The sequence below is a fragment of the Zea mays genome, chromosome 3 (genome assembly GCF_902167145.1).
Source record: "Zea mays cultivar B73 chromosome 3, Zm-B73-REFERENCE-NAM-5.0, whole genome shotgun sequence".
Lineage (NCBI taxonomy): Eukaryota > Viridiplantae > Streptophyta > Magnoliopsida > Poales > Poaceae > Zea > Zea mays.
This window is the reverse complement of record NC_050098.1, coordinates 24,286,983-24,307,286: the sequence shown is the minus strand read 5'-3', so window position 1 is coordinate 24,307,286 and position 20,304 is coordinate 24,286,983. Positions and strand designations below refer to the sequence as shown.

Here is a 20,304-nt window from a genome sequence, read left to right as displayed (position 1 = left end):
TATGGCATAGGTCTAGAAGTAAAATTGATAAGAATCAGAAACATAACTTCTGATGTGACCTTGACATATTTCCTGTGGAACATTCGAAAAAAAATAAATAAAAATTTTGAACGACAAAAAGTGCTCAGGATCTCTAGCAGCTTCTCTATTTTACTCAAATGTCTAAATTCTCCCTCTTTATTTTAAGCTACACTCAATAAACAGTATTACATATATATACAGTAAAAAACAGTGTTTTATATGTCTATATCTACATTTCGCTGGAGATGGCATCACCTTTAAGACAAGTTGTTTTGTGTAAAGGGGGCATTTAATTATTTGTCATATTTATAAAACCTCCTTAGGTCTTGTTCGTTTATATCGGATTGCACCCGGAATCGTTACAGCTAATAAAAGTTTATATAAATTAGAGAATTAATCCGGTTAGAAATCGTTGCGACCCACCAATTCAACACAAACGAACAAGGCCTTAATCATGTATCACTGACACAAAATATTTTGTCACCCACCCAAAATAATGGTAAATAGTTATTTTTTCCTGTGTAAAGATGATACACTTCATTACTTCAATATACTTTGGCCTTTCACCTTCGTTCTAACACAGAATCCTCCCTCGTCTACATCCTGTCTCTCCTCGCACTCTCCGTTCTCCCGCCGCTTCTGGTCTCGGAGGTCGCAGGTAGGGTGACCTCCCCCGCCGCCGCTCCCTCCATTGAAATCTCTGCTACTTGTTCCTTTGCTCTCGGTACAACACCTCTCCAACCCTAAGGTTGTCTATTTTGTGTAGCGTTCCTCCACTTGTCCGTTCGCCTACTCGCCTGCGGCTCCGTCCACAGTACGCTACGCAAAAGCGAGGTGGCGACCGCTGTTCGCCGGAGGTAAACTCCGTTGGCCCGCTCCTTCGTCTTTCCTCCCTCTCTCACCTGCGTCCGTGAAGTGGCATGCTTCATTTCACTGCGTGGTTGGGATGAAAACCGGGGTACGTACCCAACTCCAGATCACCCAGGCGGGGCTGGGAGCGGATCGTCGGGGAATGCGGGTTTTCTTGTTGCTTTAGGCGGTGATCGGTGGCGTGTGGAAGGGTTTTCGCTTGTGAATTTCGGTTTCGACCGATCTATGCAGGGTTTTGGAGATCTCGCGGGGTTTTGGTTGGGTGGCGTGACGCGTGGGGAGTGGTCCCGTGTACGTCAGAAATATATAGCCTAAAGCATGCGTAGTGTAGATCAAGCCGAAATGACCATTTATTTCTGGAAATTGCTTTCTGAAGTCCTATAATAGATTCACCTGACTGGTCACTTTTTTTTTTGTAGCGTCCTGTTTGCCAATGATTGATACATGTGTGTGTGCTTAGATGCGGTCGAACGTGGGTATACGTGCCAAGTCGGCCATGATGGGTGGCTAACACCTTGCATCCGTTCACTTTGGAATCATGCTAGTTCATGAATTTTGCAGACACACCTTTGATTTGGTTATGCTTGTGGTCTGAATTCTGATGTCTCTGATGGGACGATTGTTTATTCTTATGAGCCTGGTGACTGCAGCACAGTACTTTCTGGGATTTGCTTGCTTTTCTGGTTTGAACCTGTTTCTGGATTATCATATTTACACTTTGTAATCGTGCACAATTTTAGCTACTTCACTTCACACCTGTTTCTCTCTGACTTCATATGTTGAATGCAACATCTATGTTGCCTGGAAGAATATATATCAGTTTTTGCCCCTATTTTGAAGTTAGTTGTTTTTTTGGGGGGGGGGGGGGGGTTGGTGCCTTGGTGATACTTTGATTTGGTACAAAATTTTCTGTGTAAGCTTATTTATGTATCGAAACAGTTGGAAGTACAAACCTATGGGATTAGTGTACAATCATTTCTGGAAAGTTATTGCTCCACATGGTGGGTGTGAGCCACTACATGCTACAGATTACAAATGTATCGTTGCTGCCTATTTCGCTAAACATCACAAGATTTCTGGAATCTAGATGTATGAGGCGGATGGTGTGATGCACTGATGCCTAGGACCTAATCATGGGGCTTCTATCTTTATGAATCTAACTCTACAGTTCTCATTTGTTTTCCATTACATTCTTTTGACCCTAATCATGTTTGTGTTTACCAGCTTCAGTACTGCCTGACCTCTCTGTATCACAGCATCCTCTGCCCTCATGTTTTCTTGCTCATGGCAGCCACTTTCAGTCATGTATTTCATCTCCATAAGCTATTAAAATTCCAAACTGAGTAGGTTGAAGTTATTATGATATATTTATAAGCCTCAGTTGTATGGGAATGTTCCATTTTAGTGGTCTTTTTTTTGAATCGGTATTTAGGAATGGAGGAGTTCTCAACATATAGCTCTGTAGTTGTCAGTAGCAAATGGTTTTCTCATTTTATCTGGCGATCGCTTGTGAACGTTGGCTTCATCTGATCTAATCAGCTTTCGAGATTTGTGACGTTTTGATTGGGTAATAACACGTGGGAAGTGACCCCGTACATCAGAAACTTATAGGTTAATGCAAGCGTGATGTGGTAATTTCTTGTAGAGGAAGCTGAAATGCCTTATAATTCATGTGGATTGCTTTCAGAAGTCCTAGGTTCACTAGATTATAGCATGGCTTATTATTTTGTAGGGTCCTGTATTGTAAGCATGGATGGATTTGTCGGTGCTTCCATATGGTTTAAATCTGGCACCAGTGCCAAGTGTGTGACGATGAGTGACTTGCACCTTGCAATTTTTTGTGAAATACATGCCGATGTGAACAATTTAATTCCTTAATTTTAATCATGTCTGCTTCTGCCCTAGAAACATAAATACAATCTAAATTTACCATCTCATTCCTCTTTTTTACATCCTTATCCTACTCTTGGGTGTGCATCACCTGAAGTACAACCTTACCTCATTGCATTATAGAATCTTCTACCCTTGTCCACATATTTTATTTACCTCATTGCATTATAGAATCTTCTACCCTTGTCCACATATTTTATTTCTACATGACAATCACTTTGAATCATAGAGATAATGCAAAGGGATTACGACAAAAGGAATCTTCAGCAAGAGAAGGAAAAGGTGTGATGGTTTATTGCTAGTGGTAGGATCCTTGATCTTATCACGCTTGTGAAGTTCGTAGGAATGCGAGATTGGGGGATGGGGTCAGATTTTTTTGGCTTCAGAAAGGCGCTGTGGTGGCATGAGTGCAAAGCGGCGACGTGACGGGAGAGAGCACGTAGGAAAAAGCCGTTGATGCTAGGCAAAATGTTTGTCTTGCTTGCTTTAAAACATTTATATTGCCCCTATATTTATAGTCCCTAGAGGACTTGGTTCCCAAGCAAACTAGAGGAAAAATCCTTGTAGACTTGGGTTCTCCTTTACTAACAAACCAAATCCTATTTTCTAAACCAACTCAATCTTACCATCTAAGAAATCTCTACTTTAATTCCTTCCTAAACTGGACTCATGTGCTACAGTCCCGCGCTACAGTATCCGTGGATAACACGCTGCAGTGTTGTGAGTAATGTTTGCGCCAAGTCTAATTTGGGCCCAACACCTATGTGGCCTGTTTTACGGCGCGCATAGGTGATACTGGTCGTAACATCTCTCCTCGTCTCTTCAAACAACTCCTGGAGCTGAACATCTAGGTAGAGGTGCTTGAAGTTGTGAAGCGGCTCCCAAGTAGCGTCATCGGTGGTTAGGCCCTGTCACTGTACGAGCATATGCCAGACGCCATGGCGTAACTGGACACAACACACTCTAGAGCAGGCAACAACCGACGATCCTGAACGGTCGACACTTGTGGCGGAGTCGTCGGAGGGTTCCGCAGAACGACTTGAGCAACCCCATGGGGAACATGTCATGGAGACAAGCGCCTTCTGGAAAGGTAGTAGGCCACTTGCCCAACACACTCCAACAATTGAAAGAGGCTGTCATAGCAAGGTCCAAACTTGCCCTTAGGCCAGGGCTCCAACGAGTGCGTCGGGCAATGGAGAAGGTGGAGCCACACCCAATCGCCCACCATGAATTTGAGCTTGTGATGTTGGTCGTCGTAGTAACACTTTAGGTATTGCTGAGCCTAGAGAAGGCAGTCATAAATCTCCACAAAGAAGGCATCATGGTCATGTAGGAGGGAGTCCACCGCCTCCGTCGAGTAGCCCATACTGTGTGTGGTAACAAAGGCGGTGGGGCCCAACTGTACACCACTTGGAAGGGAGTGGTGTGGAGCGCCGTGTGGAGCGAGGTACTGTAGCAATATTTTGCCCATGAAAGCCAGTCCACCCAAGCACGCAGTCGGTCCCTAGTGGCGCAACTAAGGTACATGGCTATCACCTTATTGACAACCTCAGATTGGTTAGTTGTCTTGGGATGGAATGCGGTGCTCAAGAAGAGCTTGACATCGACCATATTGAAAAGGTCGCACCACATGTGACTTGTGAAGACTGGATCACGGTCATTGACGATGGAGGGGGGAAGTCATGTAGGCGAATAATGTCCTCGAAGAAGGCGCGGGTGACTGATGCAACTGAGTACAGACGACTGAGGGCAATGAAGTGCACATATTTAGAGAAGCGGTTGACGATGGTGAGGATGTCTGTCCACACCTAGAATGACATGTCAAGTGGGTAAAGGAGACTAGCCAGTTGTAGGGTCGACGTCTTGTTGCGCTAACACATGATGCATGCGTAGACGAGTGCTTGATCGTGATCGCTTGGGATATAGAAGTCCTCGCACAGACGCTGAAGGGTCTTTTGGATCCTTTGTGGCCAGGGGAATGGGCCAGTGTGACCACATGGTGGCGCAAATCGTGCTGCGTCGTCACAAAGATGCGCTTGCCGTGGAGGAGGAAGTTGTCGGTGGCGCTTCGAGAGAGGCATCTGACAACTGTTCTTGGGTGCGGTCGACTTCTGTGTTAGCTCCTGTGGTGGCGCGGATTTCCTCGAGGATACGGAAAGAGGGTACCGACAGGGTGAGCAACTCGGCGGGTGCAAGTACCAAGACGGTATTGGCGACCACAACTGCTGAGTCAGAGGCATGACGGGACAACGAGTGGGCCGATGAGTTGAGGCGCCCTAGGTGGTACTCTATCACAAAGTTGAACCCAAACAACTTGTTGATCCGTTGGTGCTAGGGGACATTAGATAACCACTGGTGGAGGAGGAACTTTAGGTTGTAGTGGTTGGTGCGGACGAGGAAGCGACGACCCCAAAGATACATCCGTCAGTGGCGCACTGCCTAGAATAGGTCAATTAGTTCGCGCTCGTACGTTGGTAGCTTGTGGTGGCGAGCAACAAAAGGTCGGCTAAAGAAGGCTATGGGCCACCCCTTGGTGTAGAATGGCGTCGAAGTCCGCATGCAATGTGTCGCAGTTGACGACAGATTGATGGTTGAAGTCTTGCATCTGCAACACCAGACTAGAGTAGAGGGCACGCTTAAGCACTGCGAAGGCCTCGACAACCTCCAGTGTTCAAGCGAATACTCCTTTGCGCAGCAGGTGAGTGAGTGGCGCGTCGATTGTGCCAAAGTCTCTTATGAACTTCCGGTAGTAGCCGACCGACCATAGGAAACAACCATGCATGTCCCATGGTGACCGAGGTTTTGGCTAGGATGCGATGACGTCCACCTTGTCGTTGTCTATCGCGACACCGTCGGTGGAGTTGACGTGGCTGAGGTAGGCGACTGAGGGTGCACCAAAGTTGTGCTTGGACCGCTTGAGGAAAAGGTCGTGGGTGTGCAGGGCGTCGAAGACAAGGTGCACGTGCTGCAAGTGCTTGAACCATGACGAGTTGTAGATCAAAATGTCATCGAAGAAGACAAACACAAACCTATGAAGGACTGAAGGACGTCGTTCATGAGTGCTTGGAACGTAGTTAACGTGTTGGAGAAGTCAAAACGCATGACGAGGAACTCGAAGTGCCTATGTTGCATGATAGGAATACGATCCCTACCACAGATTGGCCTTAGGTTGTATGAGTGCGAGGGAGCTAGGCGAGGAAGGAGACGCCCACGGCGGTGTTTGGGCGCCGTGGACGCTGGGCGCAGGGAAAGAGGGAGGTGGATTAATGGACAACGGAACCACGGGTGAACAGTACCCGCGATGAACAGTGGTGGCTAGGGTTTCTCCTAGCTCCTAGAGGGAAGCCGGAAACAATAGTTGTTTCTGCTTAATTCATATAGAGTGGTGCTTACAAGTATTTATACTCCCTTCTAGTCCTTATCTAATGAGATCAGATCCCCTCTTTTCTCTCTAACCAATCTTATCTCCTTAATCTACTAATCCTTATCTAACTAATCAAATCTTATCTCCTTAATCTTCTAATCCTTATCTAACTAATCTGCATGCCTATTGTTGGTCGTTGCCTCTGCTGTTGTCCGGCGCCTGTAGTGGCGGCCGGTCATAACAGTGCATGTGGAATGTTGTCTTTTCAACTTCATCCAGATGCATCGAGACCTGGTTGTAGCTATATCGCAAATCCAGCCTGGTGAAGAACCGGGCGCCATGAAGCTCATCCAAGAGTTCGTTCACCACCAGAATCGGGAACTTGTCCTTGAATGTCTTGTTGTTAAGCGCCCTATAGTCGATGTAGAAGCGCTAGGACCTGTACGCCTTTTTAAGCAACGCCGACATTGAGAACAGGGAGGTACCGGGGTGGATGATACCCTGTTCTAGCATGGCGGCACACTGCTGCTCGAGCTCTTCCTTCTGAAGTTATGGGTAGCGGTATAGACAAACAACTACTAGCCTGTGCTCGACAACAAGTGTATCCACTGGTCATAGGAGTGTGTTGGGGGAAGTCTGCGGGGCTTGTCGAAAATTGCCCCATGCTACTAGAGCAGGCGGTCTAGTAGAGGCCATTGGTGGTCAATGGATAGGGCCCAAAGAGCCAGCTCCAAGATGTCGCCGTGATGGGATCCCACGCCTTTCACGAGGACCCCCAATCATCCTGTCAGAAGGACATGCAAAGACCCTCATTCCCACAAGACAAAGCCAAAGATGGGGTTGAAGGTACGACGGGAGTCGACGCTTAAGACAAGGTCAAAACCACCTCGATGCCGAAACAACTAATAAAAAAGTCCTCTATGACGAATGCATGGCCACGTTCCAAGCCACGTCGGTGCAGGCTACATAGTCGCCATTGGCCACCATGACCCTCATGTTCCTCTCGCCTGTCACTAGCTCGATGCGTCGCATGACCCTGACGTTGATGAAGTTGTGGGTCGAGTCGCTGTTGAGGTTGGTGTGAAGCTTGTGGTTGTGGATGTAAACAAGGAGGTGCATGGTCTCCTCTGTTCGAATGCCGGTGATGGCGTGGAGGGAGACGACTAGGGAGTTGGCATGCTCCGCCGCAACAACCATGTCATCCACGATGTCGTCGGTTGCCTCGAGGTAGAACAATCATTGGCAATGATGGTCTCGCACATAGGGCTCATCACAGCTGAAGCACAACCCTTGACGACGACGTTCCAACATTTCAACTAGCAATAGGCGGTGAAATGGCCGCTGTGTTGAGGCCTGTTGCAGGCCGGGAGTACGAGTATCGTTGCTCCTGGCGCGGTGGCTCCTATAGCTAGGGCATGGGATGGCTTGGGTGATGTAGGCAACATCCCTAACTGGCGCTGTGGTGGGTGTGCGGTGTGTGGGGCCAATGCCAGCAAGTCCGCCTTTGCGTGGTGCTTGTATGCTCGGGCCAAGTGCATGGCCGTCTGTAGGTCCTAGGGGACACGTGGCTGGACATCCACGTGGATCTGTTATGAGAAACCCCCTATGAACAAGTCGGACTTGCATCTATCTGAGTTGTGTGACAAACCAGGGCGTTGAAATGCTTCTGGTAGTCCTATACCATGAAGGTAAAAGGGAGCCACGCCAATTTAGAGAGGCGGTAGCGTAGGTTACAAAGCTCTTTGAAGCGCTCCCAGGAAGGCATGCCCTCATCCTGGTCGAGGGTGTAGTACCACCTCTGTGACGCGCCACATAGATGGTACGATGTGTGCCAAACATGATCAGATGCAAGTATGCATTGCCCTCGAAAAATATCTCACAATGGACAGGCCAGTTCAGGGGATCCTCCGAGCCATCATAGGCAGTGAAATCGAGCTTGTTGAACTTCGAGAATGCCAAACTCGGTGGCCACATCGAGTGCTGGTGCTAGTGGTGGCGCGGCAGTGCCGGAGCAGGGAATTGTGGGAACAGTGGAGCTGGTGGTGTTGAGAAGTTGGGCAGTGATGACGGTAATGATGGGAAATTGATGAGGTGGATGGGAACATGTGAGGTAGCGGGGGTGAGGAGGCGGGTAGCGTGGTGGTGGGCGACACGATCTACATAGTGGTGGTGGGGGGATATGGCGGTGGTGGCTGAGTAAGTTGGAAGCGCCGTCGTGTCATACCTCGACATCCCGAGGGAAAGCCCTGTGGTATGGTGCCTGCCGATAAGGATGCCTGATGCTCTCCACGGTGGCCAGCCGTGAGAGGATGATGACCTACTACACATTGAGGACTTGAGGTTGGCCTTCTGTTTGGCCACCTTAGAGGGCTGATGGTGGCACTCCTTGTCAATGTTTTCAAGTCGTCTGATTAATCACGATTAGTCGCCAAGTTGGTTTGTACCAATCATGATTAATCGCCAAGTCGCCTGACTAATCATGATTAATCGCGATTAATCCCCCATGTCGGTCACCCAGAACGACCAACAAGTCGTCCGACTTGAAAACATTGCTCCCTGCGGCACGACCTACTGTGTCGATGGAGATGAGAAGTCTTGGCGTCAATCGTAGCAATAGCGCTAGAACCTGACATCTCTTGTACCAGATTAGTAGGGTCCTTGATCTTATCGCGGTTGCGAAGTGCGTAGGAATGTGAGATTGGGATCGGGGTTAGAATTTCCGGATTCGGAAAGGCGCCATGGTGCATTGGTGCAAAGTGGTGGCGCAGCAGCGAGGAAGAGAGAGAACATTGCCCTTGAAGGCCAGACAAGATGTTTTCCTTGCTTGCTTTAAACGGTTATATTGCCCCTATATTTGTAGTTTCTAGAGAATTTGGTTCCCAAGCAAACTAGAGGAGAAATCCTTATAGATTTAGACTCTCCTTTCTTAGCAAACCATTCTTATTTTCTAAACTAACTCAATTTTAGCTCCTAAGCAATCTCAATTTTGAGTCCTTCCTAAACTGGACTCATGCACTACAGTATCCACGGATACTGTTCATGCCGTGTTTAATTTGGGTCCAATACCTATGTGTCCTGTTTTCTGGTTCGCATAGGCAATACCGGTCATAACAGTTAGTCTGTAGCTTGCTTGTGTTAAGAATTTGGAATTTTGTAGGGAGTGCATAACAATATTCCTTTTGTGTGCTTAGCATCTGATGCTTATGGAGCCCCAAAATCTTGGAAACACAGACGATCAGTTTGTCTGGCCTTGGATGGGTGTTCTAGTTAATGTGCCTACTGAGTGGAAGAATGGGCGCCAAGTTGGAGAGAGTGGAAATCGGCTTAAAGAGCAACTTTCACGCTTCTGCCCTCAGAAGGTTATTCCTTTATGGAGTTATAGAGGTCACACCGGCAATGCTATTGTTGAGTTTGCAAAAGACTGGACTGGCTTCAAAAATGCGCTTGCCTTTGAAAATCATTTTGAGGCCGAGGGATATGGCAAAAGGGATTGGAAGCTGAAGTACAGTGGGTCAGAGATGTTTGGATGGGTTGCAAGAGCTGATGATCATAGATGCCAAGGGCCTATAGGAGACTATTTGCGAAAAAATGGTGATCTGAAAACTGTTGGTGATCTTGAAACTGAAGGGACCCGTAAAACTGACAAGCTTGTGGCAAATTTAGCTAGTCAGATTGAAGTAAAGAACAAGCATGTGCAAGAACTGGAATCCAAGTGCAATGAGACGACCGCATCACTTGACAGGATGATGGAGCAAAGGGAGCAGATACTCCAGAAGTATAATGAAGGTTTCTGTTCATCTTTTGTTGTTTATGTGTTATTTATGGTTTAGTACTCTGCATAGCCTCATTTCTGTCCTATTATTGTAAATGGAACTTCCAGTTGTTTGATGTTCTTTAAATTTTTTTTCTCAACCAGAAATTCGCAAGATGCAGCAAATTGCTCGTAGGCATTCGCAGATGATCATTGATGATAATAAAAAACTCCACAAAGAGTTGGAGTCCAAGATGCAGGAACTTGACTTAAGATCCAAGGAGCTTGATGACATAGCTCTGCAAAGGGATTGTGACAGAAGAAATCTTCAGCAAGAGAAGGAAAAGGTGTGATGGTTTATTGCTAGTCTGTAGCTTCCTTGTGTTAAGAATTTGGAATTTTGTAGGGAGTGCATAACAATATTCCTTTTGTGTGTCTAGCATTTGATTCTATTAGTACATCTTTGATCTTTTACATGTGTGTTCAGATTACAGTTGGATATGGTTAGCTATAAGGAATTCGGGTAAAACACAGGGAAATTGTAGTTTGTTTTGTGTTCTCTACTCCTCTTATATAACAGGAAGGGAACGATTCCCTCTAGTTTTATACAAAGAAACTGATAATCAATCTACATGTGGTACTTCCAGAAAACAACCAAAGCCTCATAGCAAGTGATGAGATTATCACTCAACAAGTACTAACTATCTAGGCTAAAATGCAGGAAAATTGTAGAGTTCGCTTTGTGCCTTCACTCCTCTTATATATATAACAGGAAGAGAATGATTCCCTCTAGTTTCATACAAAGAAACTGATAAAAATCTGCATGTGTCTCTAGCTAGGCACTTCCAGAAAAAACAACGAAAGCCTCAGAACAAGTGATAAGACTACCACTCAACCATACTACAAGTAGCTATCTAGAAGTTTGCACTGTCTTTTGAAGTTCCATCCAGCATGATACTATAAACATTGATCTTTCTATTCTATGCCGTCCAAAAATAAAGATCTAAACTCACCATCTTCACGATACCGACAACAAGAAATCACAATCCTGTCAATTGCCATATATCTGTTGCACATCGATGTTCATCCAAAAACCTTTCCTGTTCGTGGAATAGTTCTCATGTGTTAGCTCAAAAACAAGCAGAATAAAAGATACCGCTAGATTCAGCCATTTATTTTTCTCAACAGATTTTGGACTCACCTTGTAGCATAAACGATAGCACCAATGCCTACACAAGTTGATAATTTAATCTTTGCAACATTGATACCGTTTCGTGGTGTATCTTCCTTGTATAAAAGCTGGCTGATTTGTCATTTGTCACTTGATTAAACACCTTTATCAACGTATTTGCTATTGCTTTGGTGATAATTCCATCTATACCTGTTTAATGACCAAATGGGTCCAAATTTCTGTGTGACCTTACCATCCTTAACCTTGGGCATTGTATGGCCTTGCCATCATTTTTGGGCAGTAGATTGATAGCACCATTTTATTTTGTTGGACTGCATTCATTGATGATGCTAGTGATGAGATGCTGGGTGCTATTGTAGTTTCCCTGTAGTGTGCTATTCGTACAACTTATGCCAAACTTTTTTTTTGTGGTTGAGCGCAGAACAAAATTAAAACTAAGCATCTCATGATGGCAACAATGGAGCAACAGAAGGCCGACGAGAATGTGCTTAAGCTTGTCGAAGAACATAAGGTTCGGTTGAAGGTCAAATATGTGTTGTTTCATGTTATTTCTCGAGAAACAAATATCTGAGTGTGTTACTGTGTGGAAATGCAGAGAGAGAAACAAGCTGCTCTAGGGAAGATTCTCAGGTTACAACAACAATTGGACGCCAAACAGAAGCTTGAACTGGAAGTACAAACGCTGGAAAGCAAGATGAAAGTTATGATGCATATGCCAGGTGATCAGGATTCTGAGTCAAAGAAGAAGATGGATGAACTTGCTGAGGAGCTGAAGGAAAAGGTCGATGAATTGGAAGCAATGGAGTCTCTGAACCAAACTCTGATTATCAAGGAAAGGAAGAGCAACGATGAGTTGCAACACGCTCGGAAGGAGCTGATAGATGTAAGCTACCACATTGATTGACCAGCTATTCGATATTATGCTCTGTTGTGCTGTCTCAAATCAATGATGCACATTCTTTCTGTTTTGTTGCATGCTTTCAGGGCTTTATGGAGCTTGCTGTTGTTGGCCGAGCTAACATAGGTATAAAGAGAATGGGTGAGCTTGATCTCAAAGCATTCGGAATTGCTTGCAAGAAAAGGTTACCAAAGGAGGATGCAGAAGTCATTTCTGCTACCCTTTGTTCAAAGTGGCAAGAAGAAATTAGAAACCCAAGCTGGTACCCTTTTAAGGTTAAGGTGGTGGATGGGAAAGAAATGGTATGGCCTTTGATCATGTACAATTGCTATCTGCTTCCCTAGTTCTGTCTGTTTATAATGTTGACTCATCAGTTTCATAGATTTGCAAGTGGTTACATGATACTACAAGGTAACATCTGGTGGGTTTTCTCTGGCTCAGGAAATTCTCAAAGAGGACGATGAGATGCTCCAGGAGCTGAAAGAAGAGCACGGTGAAGAAATTTATGGGTTGGTAACAAAGGCCCTGCTTGAGATCAATGAGTACAACCCTAGTGGCCGCTATCCTGTACCAGAGCTGTGGAACTACAAGGAGGGCCGTAAAGCAACACTGAAGGAAGCCGTCCAGCACGTCATGAGGCAGTGGAAGTCTCACAAGAGAAAGCGCTGAGCAAATTGGTTGCTGGGTTCTTCTGCCTGCCCCCTATTAACTCGATAGTCGATACTGGGTAGCATTAGGTCGTAGCTTTTAATTAACTCCTAATGATGAGTGGGTAACAGTGGCTGGCTAATATTAACGTTAAGTTGCCGGAGGTTCGGTCTGGATTCTTTTGTTGGTAGTGTATACGAATGCTGTTAGTCGGTCTGGATTCTCCTGTCGTTGCATGGGCATTTGTATGTCCAGGATATTGACCGCTTCATGGATCAGCCGTCAAACTTTGGCAAAGGAGAGGCATGAACGACCTTCCAGTTCCTCCATGATACGTAGACGTGATGGGCAATTCTTGGTTGATATTTGGCCGTGCAGCACCATTGAGCGGCTATAACTTGTACCTGATGACTCTGGGTATGGATTACTACTAAACTTCCATGTGCCTAAAATGTGTTGCAGTTATAAATTATGATTTTGTCAAGTAGAATCTAATATTTTACAATACCGATCATTATGATCTTGCAGTCTGATATAAGCGCTATTTTTTAAAAGTGTCTAACTCAAGGCTCCGATGAATCTATCATATTGTTTAGCGTTCCACACTAATTCATCCCATCACACATAGATTGACATATATCATCCAAACAAGCTCTCAAGTCTCAACTACATGGTTCCATACTTGAATTTAGGTGCTTATTTTATTAGTAAAGAAATAAATACCTAATTTCTCCTAGGTTATCTTTTTTTTACATTGATAAAAATGTTTTGGACATCTTAACTAGTTACAAATTAAATTAGCTTAATATTAGTTAACTGGTCTAATTCTAAGGCCGTTCTAGTTTCATCACACCATTTTCAATATTGTCATGTCAATAAAAAGGGTCAGTTGGAAACATGTCACTCAAATTTTTGAAAATTAGACAACTAGTTCATTTTCATGCCACTTCATTGCATCAAAATAAACTAGCCGTTAAATTTTGTAAAAGTTGAGTGGCATGTATACAATTAATCTATAAAAAATAGGATGAAATAAAGAAAAATAACTTTAGGCTCTGATGAATCTATCATATGGTTTAGCGTTACACACTAATTCATCCTAACACACATAAATTGACATATAGATACATATAGGAGCAATTGTGATTATATCCTTTGCCGGTATTACAATTGCGATTTTACTCCTTGTTTTTTAACTTTGTGATTTTACCCCTCTATTTTGAATTGAAGCTATAGTTTGTCCCTTTTCTTAACACCATGAGTGAATATCATAATTGGTGATTAAAAAATAAAGACGAGGGGTAAAATCATAATTGCAAGGTGAGAGAAGGGTATAATCATAATTAGGGATGAAAACGGTCGGAAACGGTCGGTAAACACTAAAACCATTACCGTTTTCATATTTTTTATCGGAAACAAAATCGAAAACGGTAACTCCAGAAACGGAAACGGCATCGGTATTTCGGAAACATCGGAAACGAAAGTTCGGTGCGGAAAATACACCGGTAACGGTCGAAATCTAAAATACGATCGGTAAACATATCAAACTTCACAATAAAACAAAATTGACAAAACATCACAAATACCACAAGTTCACAATTCATGATATAACAAGTTCACAAGGATCATAAATTTATAATATAAAAAGTTTACAAAGATCACAAGTTCACAATATAACAAGTTCACAGTATAACAAGTTCATAAAGATCACAAGTTAACATACTCAAAGTTCACAATTCACAATATCCACTCGATTTAGTTGACGCGACATGCTTACTCATGAAATATTTTTTCCTTACATAAAGGGTTTTTTCACAGCCTCACAGGAAAACCCTAAAATCTAGTGTGTGGAAAAGACAGACTGTCGGCTCTCTATCATTATATATTACTAATACATAACATGTGCATAGAAAATGATGGATTCGTTCGAGAGACCAAATCGTTAATCTGAACTGCCTTCCAACACCATCTAACCCCAAAAAAATCTTAAAGCGTCCAAAAAATACAAAAATAAGTAATCCTTATTCAGAGATGTACAGACGATGCGAAAAAATCACATGCTGGAAAATTCCGAAAAAAATTCCGAAAAAATTCCGAGACACAATTCCGGAAATTTCCGAGACATAAATCCGGTAATTTCCGACAAAAACCGGTAACCGATGGAAACGGTCGGTAAAACACCACGCCGATTCCGATACCGATTCCGATAGAAAATTCCGAAAACCGATTCCGTTTTCGAAAAATACCGTTACCGATAAATCCGATCGAAAAATTTCGAAATCGGTTTCCGGAATTCCGAAAAATTCCGAAACCGTTTTCATCCCTAATCATAATTAACCTTGAAAATAATGTTAAAATTTTTAGAATTAATTATGATTATACCCTTCTCTCACCTTGCAATTGTGATTTTACCCCTTAGTTTTTATTTTTAATCACTAATTTCGATTTTCACTACTGGTGTTAAGGGAGAGGGGCAAACGATGGCTTCATTTTCAAAACAGAGGGGTACAATCACAAAATTAAAAAACGAGGGGTAAAATTATAATTGCAAGCTTAGAAAAGGGTATAATCACAATTGCCGCTATTATTTAACTAGTCTAATTCTAAGGCCATTCTCAGTGGTAATTTGATCACACCATTTTCGATATTGCCATGTCAATAAAAATAGGATGAAATAAAGAATGAAATAGGGGTAATTGTGATTGTACCCTTCTCTAACCTTGCAATCGTGATTTTACCTCACGATTTTGAAAACGAAGCTGTTGTTTACCCTCCCCCTTAACAGCGTTGGTGAAAATCAGAACTAGTGATTAGAAATAAAAAATGAGGGGTAAATTACAATTACAAGGTGAGAGAAGGGTATAATCATAATTAACCTTAAAAGTTCAACATTATTTTTAGGGTTAATTTTGATTATACTCTTCCCTCACCTTGCAATTATGATTTATCCCTTGTTTTTTTATTTTAATCACTAATTCTGATTTTCACTAACGATGTTAAGGGGAGGGACAAACAACAACTTCGTTTTCAAAACAGAGAGGTAAAATCACAAAGTTGAAAAACAAGGGTTAAAATCACAATTGCAATGTTGGAGAAGGGTAATAATCACAATTGCCCCAATGAAATATACTCTCTATTGGTCACTCGCTTTTAATACCTTCAGAATATAAAAAACAAGCCAACACAATTAAGTCAAGCTTTTATCTTCATTCTTTAATTTGTCCCTCTTTAAAAGGGGATGGTTAAAGGATACAAGTGTGAGAAATAAACAGAGAAAGTAAAGAATATTAAGGACAAATCTGTGCAAAATAAAGAAGATGAAGCATATGATTCAACCTTATAAGATATTGCTTTCTTCCCTTATTATTACTTAATAAAAATTACAAGTATACCTTGGATTCCTTGGAATTACAAGACGAAGGTAAAAGAAATACAACTTCGTAGGCAGAGCAATTCAACTCTCTCTGGCCAAAAGAGCGTGTCTAATGTATGACACTGTTTCTCTATTTATAGGCGTGAGGTACAACTTCAGTTAAATTACAAATATGTCCTTGAACCTACACACTTGTACTAAGTGTAATGTTGTCCTTTCTTCTTGTATCCTTACTGAATAAATCATGGTGACCTCATCTTGTTCTAGCCATATTCTTCACCACGTGCATGCATCAATAATTCGAAGCTCTTAGCTTCAGTCCCTATAGCTATGATGGTTGTACATTGTTCCTGGATGAAGGTGTCCTTTGACATTTGTCCTGCTATACTTAAAATAGGTTGAACGATAACTGGTTAGTTAATATTTTGAGTACCTTCAGCTAAAGCCCCCCAATAATAGGTCCTCGCGGTATTAGTTTGTTTTTATAATGAACTCCGATCGTGAAATAAACGAAGGTCTCGTCCCGAAGGTCCGAAAACACCTTCCCTAAGCTTGTTATCGGAAGGAAAAATAGAATGAGTTACCGCGGCCCACTGGATAGCGAGCTAACGAGTCTCGCCTTGTCGACTTCCATGCCCGCTCAGCTATATAAACTGGCCAGCTGGGTGTAGTTATCATGATATTTACTGCTTGTACCAACCTGCTGCCAACATTTTCTCTGCCTTGGAAGCTCTTTTTTGAGCTCTAACTTTCCCACAAAGCTTTGGCAAATCCATAGATGGCTAGGGTCCGCTCAACTGCTAGGCTGATCACTACCACTTCATCTTAGGCAGTGCAAATGGAGGACAAAGTACTAAATACGATTGCTGTGACCCCAATCTCTGAGGTGATGTAGGCGGCAGCTGAGCCGAAGGCCACCGAGGAGAAAGATGCCCTAGAGAATAGTGACTCTGATGCTGAGGTTAGCGATGAAGAAGGAGATGACAATGTGCTTTGGCCCAACTAACCAAGCCACGTTGAGTTTGGACAATCCACTATAAAGCCTGAAGACCTTGATGTGTTGAAAAGACTTGGTTATATTAGTGAAAAGGAAGATGACATGATTAGATTTGCTGGTGATGAAACCCTCCCGGAGCCGAAGAATGATGATATAATTGTATTCAGGAGCTTCTTCCAAACCAGACTTCGGCTCCCAATGTATTAAATGATTTCCAAGGTCCTAGAAAAGTATGAGATATTTATACATCAACTTACACCAATGCGATCGTCAGACTTCACATCTATATATGGGACATGTGGAGCCAAGGTTTTAGTGCAAATATCGAAGGTTTTTGCAGGGTTCATGAGCTTCATTATCATATGAAGGTGAGACCTTTAGATAATCTGCATAACAACTTCAGGTGCTACAATTTTGCATACCAAAAGGATATGCAGTCTTTAGTGCTAGGATATCATACTAAATGGCCAATAGGATGGACAAGGGAGTGGTTTTATATGAAGGCTGATAGTAAGGGTAGAGAGAAGTTTAAGGGGATTGTGATGAGTCCTATGAGGGTGAACTTTGGCTTTGACGAGGACAATCTGTGACATGGGTATAAGCTCACCACCGCAAGTACCCGAGGTTGCTTTTAGTACAGTGGAAGAACACATCGGCACTCGCGACTTGGTGTAAAAATTCCTTACCAACCAAGTGTTCCTGACATTGTCTGGTTGGGGAATGCCAAACGTTGAAAAGACAATAAGAGGAAATGCTAGGGGGGCTTGTGAGGCTACTATATCGATTTAAGCAGCAGTCTGTATTCAAGCGCCCATGCGCAGATTGGTTGGAAATGATCAAAGTAATGCAATGAGATTCTTGACAATTTTATGAAGAATGAAGACCAACTGATGGCCGCAACCTTTGACAGTCGGGGGAAACGAAGATTAAATAGGGTCATGGATGCTTTATAGTTTGAGTACCCTGACTAACCGAAGATCTCACAAAGAGGTTGGTGCTGGTGTGAAGAGGAAGAGAACTGTTAGTGTTATGAAAAGAGAGGCTATAAGATCCATAGAGGAAAGAAAGAAAAATTTGTCTAAAAAACCAAAGACCAAAAAAGCCGACGAAGGAGTCTTCCCATACGGGAAAAATCCCCTCCTTAAAAAAGCGAAGAATGGAAAAACTGCTCGTGCTGGCGAGAAATCTTTAGAGGTGGCGAAGAAAAATATCGAGAGCCTACTAGCTTCGCCACTTGGGGCCATAGAAATACTAAAGGTAGTGACACAACCTTTACCTTTTTCTACATCGAGTCCCTTAGGATCAGACCTAACTAGTCTTTTGTTAACGATGAATGACAAAAACACTAAAGAAGAAACAACTAAAGCTTCGTCTTCCGTGATCGTCAAGAACCAGCAAAAGGATAGGCCGAAGATATCTCACGAGAAACCGTCAGATCAAAACAATAATGAGGGTCGTTTATAAGACTTCAAAAGAAAAGAGAAGGAATCCAGATACAAGCAAAAATGTTGAAGCAGTTGTTAGTGCATCAATTGATAAAATAATCAAGGATCTGGAGCCCGAGAAGACTAGTGAAGAGGAGACACGAATTTTACGTGAAAATTACCACCACTTGCTACTTTAAAAACTCATTTTATGTTTTCTAAAAAATATTTGTACTAGCAGTTTTGTTATATTGACTGCCAGTGGAAATCGATCTCCACTAGCGATTCTCAATTAGCCACATGTGCACTGGGACCATTTCTATGCCCCCAGCATAGGCGGTTATGAAAAACGCCTATAGAAAGGGGTTTCGAACCACCTCTACATAGGTTGTTTGTACTAGTGAAAGCACACAAGTTCAAAGCTCAACCATATGGTAGCTGCAATTAGAAATGAGCTCTGGCATGATTTGTGTGTGCAACAAGCGTAAAGGGTAGAGGTCATTTCTTGAATAGAGATGAAGCACAAGGTGAGGAACAACTTTGATAGTAGGAATTTTGTGTTCGATAATGGTGTTGGCGAGCACTAGAGGTGAGATAGAGTATAGGGGCCATAGGCTGGAAGGCAGATGCCACGCTCGAGGGAGTGGAAAGGAGAGCAGCGTGGTAGAGGCATAAGCATGAGCTCGACAAATTTCATGTTATGCAGGTTGTTGACTCCATTTTTCATGTCAGATCTAGGCCAAAAAAGGGTATGGACCTATTATGGACCATTTAAAACTATTATGAACATGGAAGTTTAATCCAAGGACCAAACAAATAAAGTATGGATCTACAGTGAAATACTTAAAAAGTTTATGGATACAACAATTAACTTTTAGAGTTGATGGACCTGACCGAAGCCTCGTATAATTTAATGGACACATTTATCTCATATATAAATAAAAAAACCTTACATGTACCTTGAGCTCAACATATATAATCCTGGTAGAAGTAGGAAAAGAAGGCCAAGCTCATGGATCCTCTGTGAGGATACAAGCACCCTAATTGATTTGAGAGTGCAATCTGTTAAGTTTTAGGATTTTTACTGAGTCACACTTAGGATAATTCGAGAGAACTTGATAATAGTAAAGAGCTTGTGTATTCATCTTGATCTATGAATCATAAACACAAACAGTTTGAGGGTTGCATGTTTGCCCTTGATTAAGGGTGAGGTTGGTAAGTTGACCGTGTCTAGTGGCGCTCCCGCGCCGCCTCCATCCTCCTACAGAAGACGAGGTTCAGATCCAGGTCCTTCTAGGGCGTCGAGATCCGAGCCACTGTTAGGGTGTAGCTCTTCCAGTCATTGTGCCACCTAGGCGATGGGGGCCTTCTCTATGGATTAGAGTTTCGGGGCAAGATTAAGCGTTAGCTTATTCCTGTGGCCCTCTTAATCCTTTGATATGGCATCGTGTGATTGGGGGCTACAACTGTGGTTAGATGGGCCCTCCCAATCAAGGACTCAGATTAAGGAGGTGGTTAGTTGGGTTAGGCCCAATTCGATCTCTGTTGATCGGCTGTCGAGGACACACCCAACAATCTCCCCTTTGTTCTCTACATTCCTTATACTCAACTTTTCTGGATTCCATACTTCGACAAGTTTACACACAGAGACCAATGTGTGACAATGACCGATTAAGTATCACCGCACTCATTAACTACAATATGCTCCCCTGCTTTAGAACAAAAAAAATACTTTACTAGGTTGCAATCTATATCCCCTATGATTCAAGATCATAGGCTCTTCCTTAAACCCATTCCGGCTACGTGCTGTCTTAACACGTTGGGTGGAAGGCCTTTTGTGAGCAGATCCACTAGCATCTGCTATGTTCTGTATGCT

At 43.1% G+C, this 20,304-nt stretch overlaps 1 protein-coding gene across 2 annotated transcripts; it reads left to right on the top strand.

The window, feature by feature from the left end:
* Nucleotides 1-603: 603 nt before the first annotated feature.
* LOC100383007 (putative XH domain family protein) lies at nucleotides 604-13,211 on the top strand. Of its 2 annotated transcripts, NM_001175688.1 has the most exons (8): nucleotides 609-679; nucleotides 788-878; nucleotides 9,337-9,931; nucleotides 10,062-10,243; nucleotides 11,510-11,599; nucleotides 11,684-11,971; nucleotides 12,073-12,288; nucleotides 12,428-13,211. In NM_001175688.1, the coding sequence occupies exons 3-8, from the start codon at nucleotides 9,343-9,345 to the stop codon at nucleotides 12,653-12,655; spliced, it is 1,593 nt and encodes a 530-aa protein (NP_001169159.1). In that variant the 5' UTR covers nucleotides 609-679; nucleotides 788-878; nucleotides 9,337-9,342; the 3' UTR covers nucleotides 12,656-13,211. The 2 variants fall into 2 exon arrangements, with proteins under 2 accessions (XP_008673153.1, NP_001169159.1); XM_008674931.4 differs by lacking the exon at nucleotides 788-878 and having other exon boundaries at nucleotides 604-679; nucleotides 12,428-13,118.
* Nucleotides 13,212-20,304: the final 7,093 nt, after the last annotated feature.

Coding starts and splice junctions, on each gene's coding strand:
- LOC100383007 (NM_001175688.1), top strand. CDS start 9,343: ATGCTTATGGAGCCCCAAAATCTTGGAAACACAGACGATCAGTTTGTC. Junction 11,600..11,683: donor AGCTTGTCGAAGAACATAAG/GTTCGGTTGAAG, acceptor GTGGAAATGCAG/AGAGAGAAACAAGCTGCTCT. Junction 11,972..12,072: donor CTCGGAAGGAGCTGATAGAT/GTAAGCTACCAC, acceptor GCATGCTTTCAG/GGCTTTATGGAGCTTGCTGT.